The sequence below is a fragment of the Ranitomeya variabilis genome, chromosome 8 (genome assembly GCF_051348905.1).
Source record: "Ranitomeya variabilis isolate aRanVar5 chromosome 8, aRanVar5.hap1, whole genome shotgun sequence".
NCBI lineage: Eukaryota > Metazoa > Chordata > Amphibia > Anura > Dendrobatidae > Ranitomeya > Ranitomeya variabilis.
In genome coordinates, this window is record NC_135239.1 from 57,116,811 (window position 1) to 57,136,720 (window position 19,910).

The 19,910-nt window shown below is 41.1% G+C and overlaps 1 protein-coding gene across 7 annotated transcripts in view; it reads left to right on the forward strand.

Moving 5' to 3' along the window:
• The window catches only part of ZNF644 (zinc finger protein 644), a 99,379-nt gene that overhangs the window by 74,303 nt on the left and 5,166 nt on the right, over positions 1-19,910 (forward strand). For all 7 annotated transcript variants that reach the window (XM_077276434.1, XM_077276437.1, XM_077276439.1 and 4 more), the window contains exons 3-4: positions 12,037-14,998; positions 18,761-19,342. In XM_077276434.1, the coding sequence (XP_077132549.1) occupies positions 12,064-14,998; positions 18,761-19,342 (3,517 nt within the window). In that variant the 5' untranslated portion in view covers positions 12,037-12,063. The remainder of the gene's footprint in view (positions 1-12,036; positions 14,999-18,760; positions 19,343-19,910) is intronic.

Here is a 19,910-nt window from a genome sequence, read left to right on the forward strand (position 1 = left end):
AACTGCTTCATCAATCCAAGTTTTATGTGTAAGGAAGGAAAGACAATGTCCTTCCTATCCACTAGAGGATCATGGATGACATTCTTATCACCAGATGCCAAACTCTGTCGCTGAGGGAATTCAGTTTTCACCCAATGCTCTGCTGTAGCTCTACTGTCCCAGTAGCATAGAAAACAAGGGTGTTTTGTGTAGCCTCCTTGCGGACCCAAAAGAAAGTTAACAATTTTCAAGTCAACACAAATTAACCACCCAAATTAAACTAAATTTACCTTAGTGAACCGTATAAACCGGCACTTTTCATACACTACTTAAATTTATCATGAAATTCATGAAAATGGGCTATATACATATAGCGCAAAAACGTGATGTGATAGAGAAATTATAAGATCAGATTTGAATTCAGCACCCTCAAATTAGTCTAAAACTGTTCTTAAAGTCCATGCCAGAATGTTTTTCTTTTTTGTAGACCAGTGTTATCGGCCATGCGAGAGGGCCTATACTTTTGTCACCCGTGACTCTTGGCAGACGGGGCGCTCTTCTGATTTCTAAGTGCACCATACAGGAATATGAAGAACCATACAGGAATATGAAGAACTGTTGGCTGAAAGCAGACAACCCCCTCTAAGTGACCTAATCAGTTTCTTTTGAGGCATTATAGAATAATTATGTTAATATGCAATTATCACCTAATTTTCCTCTGTGATAACCTCAGGGGGTAGTATACAGAAGTGTGATAACAAGTGCTGTTAGTTTGCAAAAATACTGATGTAGGAAATCTTGTAAATAAGGATAGCTGGAGGCGCTCATATGATCTGTCATTTATGGTAAAAAAAGAGGAAAGGTCACACTTCTCTTACTGAAGGCTCTCCTGAAAATTGCAACCCGATTTCAATCATATGTATTCATGTGTACCTGGCATTTCCTGTCCGTGATATCTGCATGGACTAGATGTTGGCGCCAGCTCCATTTTATAAGTTTGTGCGTACTTATGCCTTATTTTTCTCTCTCCAATTTATAGCATTTCTTAAAGATTTTTTTTTTATTATTATTATTCTTTCAACAATGTAACGGAAGTATAAAACCTTTTATTAAACATGTAAATATTGTCACCCCCAGAGCACCTATGACAGTAAATCACGTCCTCGGTTCTCCCCGCCGGTTTCACGTTACCCGACTGCTATGGTGACGTCCCGTATACCTTTTTGTGCGTATTAGGGGCTTACCTGTGCTATAATTGTTCCCGGAATGGCTGTTCTCTCCAGTTCTGACAGCTGTGTGAGAATACTGTAGGGGCTGTCATGATGGCGATCGGCACGTGACCTGGGCAGTATACAGGCACTAACTTTCTACTAATGGCAGTGAGGAGTTTGATTTCCCCGCAGCTACTGTCGACTGTTCGGTAATAGGGAATTTGCTTAGGGTGAACTCTTGATTTGAGCCACTATTACGTTATGTGAGGTCGTGGTGCAGCCCTGCAAAGGTTTAACCTCGTACCCTTTATCCCCTTGTCCAGCTGGCGGTAATAATTTCTCATTTTCAGTTGCTGTGGCAAGTTGGATAAGTGTGTCTTGAAAGAAACCTGATATTCCTCTAGTCGGTCCCCTGCTGGTTGGGGGGCACCAGTAAACTTGTTTAAAATGGGAGAAGCGTCTGTTCTCTCTTGCAACCTCTAACACTAGAACAGATGGATGGAGCATGTAAGGTTTTACCTCTGAGGTGGTAAGAGTGCAGCCACTCATTAACACTGAATTTACCACTTCGTTAGCAACATTGCTTCCTGTTGAGAAACGCTAATATATAATCTCAAACGGAGGGAGCGTACATTTGTCTACCTCTGATTCATAATAAGTTCTGACATTCACTTGTATCCACTCCACTTTGCAGACACGGAGCAGTTTTATTTCTTTGTTTTAATGAAATGACTTCTTTGTGCAATGTTACTTACTGTCCCTGCGAGCAGCGGTCTGCATTTTCGGTCCTGCTGGGCGCTGCTTTAGCACCATTTTAGGGTGCTAAAATTGACTATAATTTTATTTTTTTGTCACTGTGGAAACATGCCATTGTGCGCTGTGAAATATTCAAGGGGAGTCGCACGCTAGAAATGAATTCCTTTGTGCCTTTAGCACATGTAATTAGGGTTAGATCATAAATATCTTTAATCAACACATTACCCCAATAAAGTGTTATATATATATATATATATATATATATATATATATATATATATATATATATATATATATATATATATATATATATATATATATATATATGTATATACTGTATATACACACATACCGTATATAGCTCAAAAGGGGGCTTCTGCTCAATACTGAGCAAAGGGTCTGAATACTTATGAACATGTGATATTTCAGTTTTTCTTTCTTTTTAAAAAAATTGCTACATTTGTTTTCTCTGCAAGGTGGAGTGCAGAGTGTACATTAATGAGAAAAAAATGAACTTTTTTGATTTTACCAAATGGCTGCAATGAAACGAGTAGTGAAAAATTAAAAGGTGTTAAAAAATACTTTCCGTACCACTGTTAGTAATCAAAAGTAAGTGAGTGCTGCAACTGGCCGCTCACTTCCTGTAAATTATTTATACTTCTGAATGCGAGGAAAGTGACACAAGCGGTGATTGGGCGCAGGGTTCACGTGATATAACAATCTGATATGATCACTAGGAAAGTGAATGCCGACAGCAGCGCTGGAGGCGAGTATCAGCATTTTCATTTTAACGGGGCCAAACACGGGGAATGAGAAGGGGTTGATCAAGTAGTGGACTGGACATCTCCTTTAAAAAAAAATCTACTCTCCTTTTTACGTCCTGTCGATCCTGTGTTGCTCCCCTATGCTGCCCGATCATTTTAAGTTTATCTCGGCTGCGGATGTCATAGCCTATATCTCAAACAAGTGCAGCGACTAGTGATTGGCTACAGCAGTCAGGTCATGTATATTCACTGTAATGTCTTCAGCCCGCGATCTATAATTTTCAGTTATCTCTGACCTATTGTGTGTAGACTAGCTGCTATTTTGTCTTCCATACACAGTACACACACATACATTGGGAATTCCTGCTCCTCTTTCTTTGTATCACACAGAAAGGAGCATGGAGGGCACTTTACAGCAGTACTAAGCAGTGTGGCTGTGAACCCAGCACTGAAGTGAAAATATATTTGCAAGCTGCAACACAATCTGAATGGTCTCACTATGCTGACAACTTCTCACTCCTCCACCTCCATTTAGGCCCTACTTAACATAGATCTCTTGTTTTCAAATTCTATTTTGTTTTACTTGTTAAAACTTTTGTAATCTAGGTTGAATTTAGAAATTCATGTATAATGGTCCAAGTCCAGACCATGATGGACTGTCCAAGGGACTCCTAAAGCGAATATTACAGCCTCATAGGCAAGTATGAGGCTTCTGAGTTTGGGTCAGGAGACCATACGTGTATTACGATGGGACCATGATACACGAACATCTGTATTCTGCCTTAAAGGGAACCTGTCACCCCCCCCCCCCCAGGCGTTTGTAACTACAAGAGCCACCTTGTGCTGCACTAATGCTGCATTCTGACAAGGTGGCTCTTTTAGTTCTTGTTCCTGGCACTGCTGCAATAATCGTCTTTGAAATTTGTCCCTCATACCTCGAAATCGCCACGGGGGCAGGTCTTTCCCCCCTAATCCAGACGCACCACAGCCATCACTCATGGCCTCTGCGCGCCGGGCGCCGCCTCCTCTTCCTTTATGAGTGTCCCCGGCGCCTGCGCTGTTATTTTTTTTCAGGCATGTGCAGTTGCGCTGCCCTTCGCACTTACAGCGCAGGCGCCGGGGACGATAATGAAGGAAGAGGAAGTGGCGCCCGAAATCGCCAAGACCTGCCCCCTTGGCGATTTCGAGGTATAAGGGACAAATTCCAAAAACGATTATTGCAGCAGTGCCAGGAACAAGAACTAAAAGAGCCACCTTGTCAGAATGCAGCATTAGTGCAGCACAAGGTGGCTCTTTTAGTTACAAATGCCTGGGGGGTGACAGGTTCCCTTTAACTGTTATGCCGGAAAAAGCTCCTGCTATATAAGAGAGCCTGTGACATATTTAACCCCTTCATGACCTTGGACGCCCCCCACAACTATATTTGCTGTAATTGGCTGTTCAGAATGAAATTGCCTGAAACACTGATGTCCAGCCTATGATCGGTGCTGTAACTGCACCGATCATAGACTGGAGCCGGCAATGCCGGCATCACCAGGGCCAGCTCTGATTGGTGCGATCGGATGATGATGTTGATCACACCAATCAGAGTGCACAGATCTGACCTCGGTATGACCAGCCTGCACTTCCTGATTGGCACCCGTGCTGGCTTTTGGCCAGGACTTTGTTTCCGTTTTTTTTTTTTTTTTTTTTTTTTGGGGGGGGGGGGGGGGGGGGGGTGTTTAACCCTTTCACGACATGCACCGTACATGTACTGCGCATGCCGTGAATCCCCCTTTGATGTGGGCTCCGGCGCTGAGCCCACATCAAAGTCGCGACATGTCAGCTGTTTTGTACAGCTGACATGTGCGCGCAATAGCGGCGGGTGAAATCGCTATTCACCCGCCGCTATTAACCTGTTAAATGCCGCTGTCAAACGCAGACAGCGGCATTTAACTAAAGCTTCCGGCCGGGCGGCCTGAAATGACGTCATCGCCGACCCCCGTCACATGATCGGGGGTCGGCGATGTGTCAGGACAGTAACCATAGAGGTCCTTGAGACCTCTATGGTTACTGATGCCGGCCTGCTGTGAGCGCCCCCCTGTGGTCGGCGCTCACAGCACACCTGCATTTCAGCTACATAGCAGCGATCTCCTGATCGCTGCTATGTAGCTGAGCCAATCGAGTTGTGCCAGCTTCTAGCTTCCCATGGAGGCTATTGAAGCATGGCACAGGTAAAAAAAAAATGTTTTTAAAAATATGAAAAAAACGTAAAAAACATAAAAGTTTAAATCACCCCCCTTTCGCCCCATCCTAAATAAAACAATTAAAAAAAAAATCAAACCTACACGTATTTGGTATCGCTGTGTTCAGAATCGTCCGGTCTATCAATATAAAAAAAGCATTAACCTGATCGCTAAACAGCGTACCGAGAAAAAAATTCAAAACGCCAGAATTACGGTTTTTTTTGTCGCGGCGACATTGCATTAAAATGCAATAATGGGCGATCAAAAGAACGTATCTGCACAAACGTGATATGATTAAAAACGTCAGCTCGGCATGCAAAAAATAAGCCCTCACCCGACCCCAGATCACGAAAAATGGAGACGCTTCGGGTATCGGAAAATGACACTTTTTTTTTTTTTTTTAAAGCAAAGTTTTGAATTTTTTTCACCACTTGGATAAAAAATAACCTAGACATATTAGGTGTCTATGAACTCGTAATGACCTAGAGAATCACAATGGCAGGTCAGTTTTAGCATTTAGTGAACCTAGCAAAAAAGCCAAGCAAAAAACGAGTGTGGGATTGCACTTTTTTTGCAATTTCACCGCACTTGGAATTTTTTTCCCGTTTTCTAGTAAAAGACATGGTAAAACCAATGGTGTCGTTCAAAAGTACAACTCGTCCCGCAAAAAATAAGCCCCCACATGGCCACATTGACTGAAAAATAAAAAAGTTATGGCTCTGGGAAGGAGGGGAGTGAAAAACGAAAATGCAAAAACGAAAAAGGGCCGCAACTTGAAGGGGTTAAATCCCCTTTTTGCGCCACATCTGTGCTTGCGTGGCACAAATCATTGATCGGCCTTCGGTTGTTGTTATTTTGATATGACTGGATTAGCGACTGTAAAAATATACTGAAGCAATCTGTGTCTACTACAGTATCTATTACTGAATTTAGTCATGGTTAGTGTTGGATATCAAAGTGGAAAAAAATTTAGAATTCCTTGATAGGACTAGATTAGAGACAGTAAAAATATACCATAGTAATTAGCATTTACTACAGGTTTTTTTTTTTTTTTTGCAAAATTGAGTCCGGGTGAGTGCCAGATAGCACAGAAAAAAAGAATCACATCCGTGCGTGCGTCCTACAGCCGTCCAGCGCTAATCAGCGACACATCACTGATCGGCATGCGGTTCGTTTTTATTTTCTGTGTGAAAGTGAATTTAAAAATAAATAATTTGGATTAGGTGACAGGACTAGACTAGGCACAGTAAAAATATGCTATAGTAATTGATGACTGCATTTTTTACTGAATCTAATCAGGGTTAGTGTCAGATGCTTGCGAGCGCTCAGTGATTTTTGTTTTGTTTTTTACTGACTTCTGTTTATAGAGTTTGTTTATTATTTTACCAAATTTTTATATTTTTTTATTTTATTTTTATCTTTTTCTTTCTAGATTCTTTATTTTTCTGTTCTAAATAAAAACAAAAGTTTACATCAAACACTAACACCTGAATAAAATTTGGTACACATAACAAACCCCACATACGTGAAAAAATGTCATGCTTGTCCCAATCAAAGTAATCATCAGAGGAGGCATACGCTTTCCTTGCCTCCGACACTGATACTGGGGGAGAGGATGCCATCTTCCTTTTTTTTTCATCCTCCTCCTCTTCCTCAAGTGATACCGAACTGCCACGCAGACCCCTCAGGATAGAAAATAAACCAGCGCCCACTGTTACTGACTTGCGAATGCCAACTTGACATACACTGCACAACTCGCGTATGCCAACCTGACATACACTACACAACTCACATATGCCAACCTGACATACTCTGCATAACTCACGTATGCCAACCTGACATACACTGCACAACTCTCGTATGCCAACCTGACATACACTACACAACTCACGTATGCCAACCTGACATACACTACACAACTCACATATGCCAACCTGACATACTCTGCATAACTCACGTATGCCAACCTGACATACACTGCACAACTCTCGTATGCCAACCTGACATACACTACACAACTCACGTATGCCAACCTGACATACACTGCACAACTCACATATGCCAACCTGACATACACTACACAACTCACATATGCCAACCTGACATACACTGCACAACTCATGTATGCCAACCTGACATACACTGCACAACTCATGTATGCCAACCTCACATACACTGCATAACTCACGTATGCCAACCTCACATACACTGCATAACTCACGTATGCCAACCTGACATACACTGCACAACTCACGTATGCCAACCTGACATACACTGCACAACTCACGTATGCCAACCTGACATACACTGCACAACTCACGTATGCCAACCTGACATACACTGCACAACTCACGTATGCCAACCTGACATGCACTGCACAACTCACGTATGCCAACCTGACATGCACTGCACAACTCACGTATGCCAACCTGACATGCACTGCACAACTCACGTATGCCAACCTGACATGCACTGCACAACTCACGAATGTCAACCTGATGCATGCTACACAATCTACTCAAGCCACCACATTGTAAAATTCACATACCAGGAAAACACTTGATCAGTTCCAATATAGGGTCACTTTCTACTTTTTTGGCACATTAGGGGCTATCCAAATACGAGATGATTCCCACAAACCATTCCATCAAACTCCGCCTTGCAAACAGTCACTCCTTTCCTTCCTAGCCCTGCTGTGCTGTAATTGCACAACAAATTTTGTGGTCTGTTTTCTCCGATTATCTTTGAAAATGAAAAAACCTAGGGCCATAACAACATTTTTGTAAAATAAGTTAAAATTTTTCACTTTCACAGTTCAATGTTGTAAAATTCTGGGAAGCACCTCTGCGTTCAAGGTGCTCACCACACATTTAGATAAATTCCTTGAGGGGTCTAGTTTCCAAAATAGGTCACTTGTGGGGTAGTTTAGGCACATCAGAGGCTCTCCAAAGGCGACATGATGCCTGCCGACCAATCCATCAAAGACCACCTTCTTAACCGCCACTCCTTCCTTTTCAAGCCCTGGAGTCCATTTTCTCCTATTACCCTTGTAAAAATAAAAAAATGGGGCTAAAAGAACATTTTTGTGGAAAAATTAGATTTTTTTTATTTTCATAGCTCAGCATTATACATTTCTGTAAAGTACCTGGTGGTTCAAGGTGCTCACCACACTTTTTGATAAGTTCCTTGAGGGGGTCTAGTTTCCAAAATGGGGTAACTTTCTGTGGGGTTTCCACTGTTTAGTCATATCAGTGTCTCCAAATGCAACTTGGCGTCCACTCTCGATTCTAGACAATTTTGTGTTAAAAAAAGTCAAACGGTGCTCCTTTGCTTCCGAGCACTGCAGTGCGCCCAAACAGTAGTTTTCTCCCACATATGTGGTATCGGCAAACTCAGGTGAAATCGCACAACAAATTTTGGGGTCCATTTTCTCCTGTTTCCCTTGTGAAAATAAAAAAAAATTGGGTCAAAAGTAAATTCTTTGTGAAAAAAAGTTAAATGTTCATTTTTTACTTGCTTTAGTGCCTATGAATTACCTGAAAGGTTAATAAACTTCTAATGGCTTTGAGGCACCCAGTTTTTAGAATGATTTCACTTTTGAGTATTTTCTGTCATAGGCCCCCCAAAGTCACTTCAAATGTGATGTGGTCCCAAAAAAATGGTTTTGAAAATGTTGTTGAAAAAATAAAAAATTGCTTGTCAACTTTAAACTCTTCTAAATTCCTAACGAAAAAAAAATATTTTTCTAAACTTGTTCTGATGTAAAGTAGACATATGGGAAATGTTATTTATTAACTATTTTGTGTAACATACAGTAACTCTCTGGCTTAAGGGCATGGAAATTAAAAGTTTGAAAATTCTGAAATTTTCACCAAGTTTCCGATTTTTTCCACAAATAAATGCATGTCATAAGGAACAAATTTTTACCACTGTCATGAAGTACAATATGTCACGAAAAAAACTATCTAAGAATCAGTGGAATCCGTTGAAGCGTTTCTGAGTTACCACATAAAGTGACACGGGTCAGAATTGTAAAATTTGACCTGGACTTGAAAGTGAAAACAGGCTTGTGGGGTAAACGGGTTAAAGTATAACCAACGTTTAAATTTTTATTTTATAAATCAGTAGTCTACATGAAAATAAGCAACTTTGTATTATATCTTATCAGAGAAATCGTTCTCCTTCTGTTCTGATCTTTCATTCTCAAAAATCTCAATTACTGGGTAAAATCTATTCACTGTAGACAGATTTTTACATTATTGAGATAAGAAAAGACAGTTGCCAATACCGAAGCTCTGAATAGAATCTTATTAGTATCAACTGTAATGTATCAATCTTGTGATTCGAGGATTTTGATAATTCCCGTAAGTGATCAGTCTTGACGGACGAACATGATTTTTCTGATAAAATATATTATAAAGTTTAATTTTTATTGTGCAGTATTGATTTATGGCAAAAAAAACCCTAAACTGACAATTACCCTTTAACAGTAGCCTCTGTAAAACCAAATTTTTTTTTATCTAGTACAAGACTGGGCCATTTACCCGCGTTCCTGACAAAGCACGTTTTATTTTATTTATTTTTTTCGTTTCGTACATGTAAAGAGCTTTTACATTTTATTTTTTTTATTTGGATATTCAAGTAATTTTTTTGTACTTTTTGTGATATATAGGGATTCATTTTTATGTCAATGTCATGGTCTTTTTTTCTTTTCTTTTTTTTCTCTTGCTGATATTGTTGGAGAAATAAGCTAAATAAGTGTCTGTTTTTCCCATCTTGTATGACCACTCAGAACCACTAAAATACATTGGAAAACTTGTTCCCCACTCTGTAAGGCCCCCTCACACGTCCTGGTGATTTTGGTACTGAAAAGAACAGTACCGGTGAGATCAGTGGTCCATGTACATGTGCCATCCGTGTGAGACCATCAGACCATCCTTGTGACATACGCATGTACGTGTCCTTGTGTACGTTTGTCGTTCATATGCACGATCAGTGTGATGTACTGGAATACAATGAAGAATAGAAATGACAGATGTTTAGGTGTTAGATGTGCAAAGATAGAGATAGAGACAGATTGAGAGATACCGGTAGCTGTCAGATATTTAATAAGCTCTGTGGAGCTTATCCGGCTTTTTAGGAATAAATGTTAAAAAATGGTGTGTTGTTCCCCCTATTTTAATAACCAGCTAAGGGAAAGCAGACATTTGAGAGCTGATCTTATTATGTGGGGAAGGGATGAATAATGGAGCTTCCCTGCCTATTATTATCAACTCACAGCTGTCTGCTTTGCCTTTGCGGGTTATTAAAAAAATGGGGGAACCCTAATAAAAAAAAAATGGGGTTCCCCCTATTTTTAATAACCAGCTAAGGCAAATCAGACAGATGCCGGCTGATATCAATAGGCTGGAAAGGCCCCTGGATATTTTCCCCTTCCCTGCCTAATAAGACCAACCCTCAGCTTCCCTAGAAATGGCGCCAGTCTGGATAAAATGTGCGCTAGAATAAGAGGCGCTTACTTCATTATGAAGCATGGGCCTTGTAATGAATTTAGCGCATCCTTCAACTGCCATGCAACTCATACAGTACAGAAAACCACCGCAAACTGCTTAATGAATCTGGCCATTGGACTGAAGAGTAGTTTTGTAAGATAACACAAGCGCTCCAAAAAGGAGCAAGCTTTCACTAAACTTTAGATTCATAAATATGACTAAGATATAATAATAAGACTAATGAAGATAAAGTGATGTTATGTCCGGGTGTAGGCTGGTGGTGGTGAGCAGGTTAGCTTATTTTATTGGTATTCTTTAGATCTTATTAACATTCAGAAATAGGGAAGGCAGTGATGGTAATAAACCATCTCTGCCTTCTCTATGAGGAGTCTGGCTGTCTCTGACAGCCGGCTCCCTGCTTCTGACTCTGCATGAGCTCATCCAGCTTCTTATTATACAATGACCTTTTGCAACATCATTTCAGAGCAATATTTGGACCAGACTAGACATTTCAAATCTATGAGCCGTCCAGAAGTAGTTCTAAACCTTCCTGATATAAGTTGTTTACCAAGAATAGGACATTTTTCTCATACTTGGTTGCCTGTAAAAAGGTTCCGTATTTTTTTGGATTGATCTCATAGGCCTCCTGTTTGTGGTAGCTGGCAATGAAACATGAACTTAGAGAAATAGGTTATGTGCCTATTTCTGTTTCACTAAAAGACAATCAATTTTTGAGGTGTCTGGTAGCCATTAAAGGGTGGTGCCATAGTATTAAATGGGTAAAATTGCAAAGTGCTTGTAACAACAGGCAATTTTGCAATTTACCCCCTATAGCCTCTGTGTTGCACTGGACTACAGCTTTAGTTAACGGAGTATCCATTAGTGAGCTGACAGTCTGACAGGGAGTCTGTAGCTTTTTAATATGTGTTTCTCTGAACTGATTTATCACCACAAACCTTATCAACGTTAAATGTGTAGGGAAACAAAGAGGTTGTAAAAGCCAAATGGGGCAACATTTTTAATAAAAATTGAATTGCAAAAATTATTTTTAGACCCAAATACATCTATTGAAGTGGAAAAAATTAAATATCCTCAAGGTGGACAGCCCCCTGTATTCCAAGCTAAATGTAATACATGAATATTGAGGGAGTTGTGGGACTGTAGCTTCTGTGGACGTCTTATATGTTGTGACTGTTCTTTCTTCCTAGTATTTGATATACTTGCACATATATATATTTTTTTTAAATATAGCAGTCATTTTCAGAACATTATTAGCCTTCATAATGGTAGGTATATGCTGCCACAGCTTTAAAATGTATTAAAATGTTGCATATGCAAGTAGGATGTTTATCCTTAAAGGGGTTGTCCCATATTTACAAATAAATAGAGCATTCGTGCAACCCTCACGCCATTCAAATGGGCACACAGCCACGTTCTCGTTATTTGTGGGACCCCCAGCAATTCAACTCTTATAGTTTGCAACTCTTATTATGTTTTGCGTAGTTTATTAGATGTAATTGTGGGACAACCCTTTAAATATATGGCTGGTATTTGCTTGACTGTTAATAAACAACTATATTCTTAAGCCGTTTCTCTTTTTATTTTGTAGAAATTGTTTAATGGGAAGAATAACAACATGGAGGAGTCCCAGATAAGTGCTGAGAGTACTGATGCAAATGAACGCCTCAAAGAGGATTTCAATTTCAACAAAGTTGAAGATGATCTAGTATTTCATAATATACAAGAAAGTCCATCCTCTTTCCAGAAAAGTAGTTCATTGCCTGTGCCTGAAGAATTATCGAGAGACAGGTCTGAAAAAGCCTTAAACAATGTCCAGGGTCCGTTCTTAACACACGATGGTGCTGCCACTGTTTCTAGTGAAAATCGTATCTTACCTAAAGGAACTATTAATGGACCAGTTTCCCACTCCTCAAATCAGACTTCCAACCTGAATGCAGACAGTATTTCTTTATCCACAGAGGAACCTGTGGAACCGCAAACCAGTTTGTGTTCAACATTGAAGGTGGTTTATGATCTTCAACAACCTGCAAAGAACACTTTACAGATGTCAAGTCAGCAAGTTTTATTCTTGCTACCTGATGTAGCACATGCCAAGAAAGAAACTCATTCCATACATATACCTCCTACCTCCTCTTCTGTTGGGTGTAAAACATCTAATGGGAATAGTTTCAGATTGGATAGCACTTTAGTAGGGTCGGGAGATGATGCTTGTAATGACAGTGACCTGTTGCCCAAGAATGAGTTATATAATCGGACCCAAGATTGTTCTGGTGGTGATGGTGGTGGTGATACTGTAGCAGGAATAGAAGAAAATTTGAGTACTGAGAGAGACTCAGTAAATAATGAAAAAACCGAAGAGCCCGAAAAGAACTGTGTTGTAAAGGTAGAGAAAAAGCGCAAACGGAAAATGGATGGTAGTAAGATAACTCGATGCTATTCGGAAGATGCTTATAATGATGTGAATTATATTTCCAAGAAATCTAAGCTATTAAATTTAGATATGATGGAGCAGAGTGATGAAGAGCACGTGATAGCGCCACACAAGTATGAACTGATGAAGATCAAGTCCGAATCTTCTATGGATGAATCTTCTATTGATCATCTTCCAAAAGAAGCTATAGAAGCGATCAATCATTATATGTATAGTCCAGTTTGTGACTATTCTGATGAAACTTCTCCTGTTCACGTTGACCCATTCTTTCCTGGTGATGTGCAAAGTGGTGATTCTCAGTCACCGCCAACATGCGCTAGCGATCAAGAGCCATCGTTCTATCCCTGCACAAAGTGCAATGTGAATTTTAGGGAGAAGAAACACCTTCATAGGCATATGATGTATCATTTGGATAGTAATAATCACTTTCGCCACCTTAATGTTCCAAGGCCATATGCTTGTAGGGAGTGTGGTCGAACATTTAGAGATCGAAATTCACTTCTTAAACATATGATTATTCACCAGGAACGCCGCCAGAAACTGATGGAGGAGATCCGCGAATTGAAAGAGCTCCAAGATGAAGGTCGAAGCGCACGGTTACAATGTCCACAATGCGTGTTCGGAACCAACTGTCCAAAGACTTTTGTTCAGCATGCCAAAACCCACGAGAAAGACAAACGATACTACTGTTGTGAAGAGTGCAACTTCATGGCCGTTTCTGAAAACGAATTGGAGTGTCATAGAGGTATTGCTCATGGGGCCGTGGTCAAATGTTCTGTTCTGAATGCAGAGGTCCCCAAAAGAAAATATCAGAAAAAAACATCGAAAAACTCTTATTTCCTTTCGTCCAAAAAGCCTACAACCTACATTTGTAAGATGTGTCCATTTACCACGTATGCCCGTAACATTTTAAAGAAACACATTCAATATGCACATTCGCCATCTATGGACCAGTTTAATGGTCCTGTTGTTATTAAACAAGAACGTTTCTCAGATAATGAGATTGTAGATAGCGATACTGAGGCTAAGGAGTTTGTCAGACAGCCCCATTCTTTTCCAAAGAATTCTGTTTTGAAGCAGGATATGAAAAGACCATATGGCTCTCTTGGGCAGAGCAACACTTTTACCAGACTGTACAGAAAACAGAAAATACAAAAAGCTAGGAAAAGTGCTGCACAATCTTTTGACTGTGGTCCTGCAATTTCTCCAAATAAATCTTTGCTTTTCAGCAGTAATGACCAAAAACATAAGTATTTTCTGATGAAGCAAAAGCCTACAAAGATGAACTATGCTTACAGATACAGTCAGAAATGGGATGGCTATAAAACCTTAAAGAAATCCAACAATTTATACCCACTGAACTTAAAAAAGGAAGACGATGATTCTGCTAATTCTTTAGACTTGGTTTCTAAATCACCCAGCTTTCAAGATGAATGCTTGATCATGGATCCTCATAACCGCCATCCAGGTAGACTTGTTGGCTTCAAAGACCGGGTGGCGGTCAAAAGGGTACGCAAATCTGATCTTGAAAGGCAAGTCACTGAAGAAGACATGGATAATTACCCTGATTTCCTCCAGAAAATGACCTACGTTGTGCTGAAAAAACTCGACTCATCTGGAAAAGCTGATTATGAATCATGGGAGAATAGCGAGCTTTGTGATTATAGCACCGAGTCACAGGACGACACATACAACAGTCCACCAAAAAAGGCAGTTTACCCAATTTTCAAAGATAAATCTAAAGCTAATCAACACAATGAAGAAAATTTGCATTTTAATGATGATGATGGATTTTATTTTGAGTATTATGATGATCTGGATGGGGATGATTACTTACATGACATGTCTGGTATTGATGCAGAAGATGCAGACTCTGTATTGCCAAGAAATAGTTCTATATTCCACTGGAGTGACTTGACTCTCGAAAAGAAGTCCTGTCCATATTGTCCTGCAACTTTTGAAACTGGGGTCGGGTTATCAAATCATGTTCGTGGACACTTGCATAGAGCTGGATTAACATACGAAGCTCGCCATGTGGTGTCAGCAGAACAGATAGCAACAAGTGATAAAATGCAGCACTTCAAGAGGACCGGAACACCAACGAAGCGCGTGAGAAAAGGTAAGCGATGGTCATGTTTTTCATCTTGTTTTGTTGTGTGCTTATTCTCTAAATATGATTGATGACTATAAAAATGGAAGGCTGCGAGAGTGCCATTCATGTTGGAGAGCTTTGTTTACCTGGGCAGATAGTCATGTGGACACCGTGATAAGAAAGACTTGACATGGGAAAATTGGTTCTGTGCAGAGGTTTTAGAAGATGTTTTAATATATAATCTCAAAGCCACTTGAAATACTTAGTTTAAAGGATATGTACACCTTTTGGAATTTTATTTTTCTCTAAAGGGAATCTGTCAGTAGGATTTATCAACCCGAACTATTTATATGCTCATGTAGCTGTTTCAAAGACAAGTCCAACAATACATTTTTATGGCCAGTCCATTCAGGTATTTGTAGATCTGAACTTCCATCGCTCTAACACTTCCCGGCCTAAAAGACAAGAAAAAGACCTTTATTATGCTTACCTATGGGGCGGACCGATCCGTTCTGATGAGCCGCTCTGGTCATGATCCAGCACCTACTCTCTTCTTGCGATCACCGTCCTCCTTTCCTGCTGCGTGTGAATGATGCGTCCTACATGATCCACACAGTTTACAGCATCAGTCTCCTGCTCATGCATACTTCTCTCTGCCCTGTCAAGAGCAGGGCAATGTACTGCAGTATGCAGGAACAGGTCAAAGAGCAACCGCGCATGCGCACTGCAGTACTTTTACTATGCTCTCGACAGGGCATAGAGAAGTATGCCTGCGCAGGATACCGATGCTGGCTGGCACTGTCTGGATGACATAGGATGCATCATCCACACGAAGCAATGCAGGAGGACTGCGATCACAAGAAGAGAGGAGGCGCTGGATCAAGACTAGTGACGCCCATTGGACCGGACCGCCCATTAGGCGAGTTTAATAAAAGGTATTTTTCTTGTCTTGCAGGCTGGCTTGGGGGCATATATACAGTATATTAGTGTGCTGTATATGAGGGTTTATGGGTACTGGCTTTACCCGATATGGGAAAAATCTGGTGACAGGTTCCATTTAAATGGGTTGTCTGGTCCGAAAATACTGCACAACATCATCTAATCAAATAATGGGAGGAGTTCTGTAGCTCCTGGCAGCGGCCACTACACATACAATGGAGCTTTCTTTTGTCAATGCTGACGTTGGAGCTTGAAACATCTCATTGGTTGGGGTGACAGGTGTTGGACTCCCACCCATCTAATGTTGATAACCTATCGTCATCAATATTTTCTGACCCTTTTAAGTTTAAAAAATGCCCCAAGAAGTGTCTGTATCATTTAACCATTGACCATTTTGTTTAAGCATGTAATGTTTGGTCTAAATGTGGAGAACGTTATTGGGTTGTCTTAGACAAAGTGACATAAATGATGCAATGATGTTTATACCTTTTGGTGAAGCTTGACTAACTGGTCAGCATTACTGATCATGTACCGTATTTTTCAGACTATAAGCAAAAAATGTGGTCAATTCTGTAGTTAATATCCCCTATTTTGTTATATATGGCCCCCTCATCCCAACCCTGGTATGCATAGCTCCCTTATCTCTATCCTGGTATGCTTGGCCCCATCCCTATCCTGGTATGCAGGGCGATCTCGTCCTGGTATGCATGGCCCCCATCGTTATCATGGTATGCAGGGTCCCCATCTCTTCCTAGTGTGCATGGCCCCATCCCTGTCCTTGTATGCAGAGCCCACATCTCGTCGTAGTATGCATGGCCCCATCCCTATCCTGGTATGCAGGGCCCCCATCTCATCCTAGTATGCATGGCCCCATCCCTATCCTGGAATTAAGGGCCCCCATCTCACATCTCATCCTAATATGCATGGCCCCATCCCTATCCTGGAATAAAGGGTCCCCATCTCTTCCTAGTGTGCATGGCCCCATCCCTATCCTTGTATGCAGAGCCCACATCTCATCCTAGTATGCATGGCCCCATCCCTATCCTGGAATAAAGGGCCCCCATCTCATCCTAGTATGCATGGCCCCCCATCGTTATCCTAGTATGCAGGGCGGCCATCTTGTCCTAGTATGCTTGGCCCCATTTCTATCCTGGTATGATTGGCCCCCATTCTGGCCCTGGTATGCATGGCCCCATCCTTTTTTTTTATGTTTTCTGATGGGGCCAGTCATAAGGATTTGGCCATGTATACCAGGACCGGGGTTGGGTGCCAATCATACCAAGATGCTATTAAAGAGAAATGAATATTCATTGCCCTCCACGCCCATGGGAATGCAGTGAATATTAATTTCTCTTTAGCAGCGGACACAGGAGTTAGCCGCAGCAGCCGGCTCCTGCCTCTGTGACCCGCTGCTCCGCCAATGCCGCTCCCCCACCTCCCCAGCCGGTACATGCGGGACTATAAGGCGCACCTCCCATTTTCCTCCACATTTTTGGAGGAAAAAAGTGCGTCTTACAGTCAGAAAAATATGGTACATTACAACAAGTCACTTTCCCATTTTGGAGTCGTGGAATATTTGCAGTTATGTTTTCTGTATACCCTGTAGCTCCATGGCAGATGACTTCAACAGTATCAATCTTGGGGTTCGCTCATATCAACGTATATAAAATCACTGCAATGTTCATGCCAAAAAGTTGGACAGGTGTCATGCGTATGCCATTCCGTATGTCCATCTAGTGTGTGAATTTTTTTTTTTCTCACCTAGCATCCGTGTGACATGCTTTAATATCATCTTTTACATACTATAATAATACTCTATGTAAATTGAATCTAGTTGTCATAAATATTAAAGCAATCGCATAACAAACATTGACAGAAATGTATTAGATATGTAATAAATATAATATATAGATATATAGAAAGATAGATTGATATCCTGAAGGCTATGTAATTTCACAAGCCCCCTCTATATAATAAACTTGTGCCCTTTAGGGCATTTCATGTGGAACTAAAGGGTGTTTAGGCTGGTTTAACCTAATAAATAAATAATTTAAAAAAATGATGTGGGGGTTGCCCCTACTTTGATAACCAGCAAAGGTAAAGCAGACAGTTTTGAGCCTATATTATCAGGCTGGGAGGTCCCTGGTTATTGGGCCCTTTCCAGCCTAATAATACCAGCCCGCAGCCGCTGTAGAAATGGTGCATCCAATGTGATGCGCCAATTCTGGCGCTTCAGCCATTCCCAATTGCCCTGGTGCGTTGGCAATCAGGGTAATTGGGCTTGGGGTTGATGTCAGCTGTGATTTGTCCCAAACTCATAGCTGGCATCAAGCCCTGGTGTTAATAATGAAGGTTCAGGCTGTGAACTTTGTGTGCTTGGCTGATGAAATATTGTGGTTCCTTTGAGATATGTGCGTAAAAATCCAATGACATAAGGATGGATGGTCCATGTGTTGTCCATTTTGTCTCTCGCACCCATTGACTTTCATTTGCGAGTCGTCCGATATACATGGCCACTCGCAATGTCTGTGATTATTCTTCCTCAGCCTGATACAGCTGAGGAAAAACTCACAGATCAGCACTGACTCATTGAATAACATTGGTCGGAGTGCAGTGCAGTTTTCTTTCTCGCACTGCACGTGTCCCATTTATACGCTGATGTGAGCGACACCTTATTCAAGAAAGAGGTGAAGCCTTAAGTTATTTCAGCTTCCAATAGTTATCAGATTAAATCAATTTTGACCATTTTACCTTCCTGCTAATTGTATATTTCATTTCTTTGTAAAATGTATCAATTTCTGTACAACTGTAAACAAATAATTATGTTGGGGTTATTTTTTTTTACCTTAGTTGTAGAGAAGTCCGAGAGTCCTTCTGAGCACACTTGTGCACTCTGTGGAGGATGGTTTGATACAAAAATTGGATTGTCAAATCATGTTCGAGGTCACCTGAAAAGACTAGGCAAAAATAAATGGGATGCACACAAATCACCCATCTGTGTCCTGAATGAAATGCTGCAAAATGAAGAAAAGTATGAGCAACTCCTGAAAGTTCTCAATAATAGGCGCACTGTTCACAGGTCTTACTCCCATCACAAATCTTCCAGTAATAACTGTTCAAGGTCCAATGCTGTACATCATGAAGCACACCGTAATGGCCTCAAACATGAGACTTTGTCTGGGCAGATGGAGGAAGGTCTCCACCTAAGTGAATGTGATGAAGCCGGTGGCCATGATGACAAGGATAAACCTCTTTCCTTAATCGAACTACTTAAATTGAAAAAGTCAGGTGAGGAGAGGAATGAGGAATCTTTTCAAAAAGTCAATCAAACCGCAAGGAAGAGGTTCATCCAAAAATGCCTTCATCCACTTAATGAAGACTGTTCTTTAATGTGCAGTTCCCACAGAGGCGTGGACTTTGCTTTACAGTCAGGTAAGAATAGAAATTCTAACATTTCCTTTTGCATGTTCTGTCTTTTAAAATCCTATAAGGCTCTTTTTACACTACCATCATGACTTTCTTTCTTGTGAGAGTGATGTCTGGTATGCGGGATCCTCTTGACCTATTCCATGATCCTGTTGGATCCCATTGACCTATTCCATGATCCTGTTGGATCCCATTGAACTATACCACAGCCCTGATGGACATATTTTGCTGTAGGCCATGGCCTTGATGGATCCCGTTGAGTTAGACCACGGCCCTGATGGATCCTGTTGAGCTAGATCACGGCCCTATTGGGTCCCGTTGAGCTAGACCATGGCCCTGATGGATCCCGTTGAGCTAGACCACGGCCCTGATGGATCCCGTTGAGCTAGACCACGGCCCTGATGGATCCCGTTGAGCTAGACCACGGCCCTGATGGATCCCGTTGAGCTAGACCACGGCCCTGATGGATCCCATTGACCTATACCACAGTACTGTTGGGTTTCATTGACCTATACCATGGTCCTGATTAATCCCACTGACCTACACTGATGAACCTATTTTCCCCCAGACCACA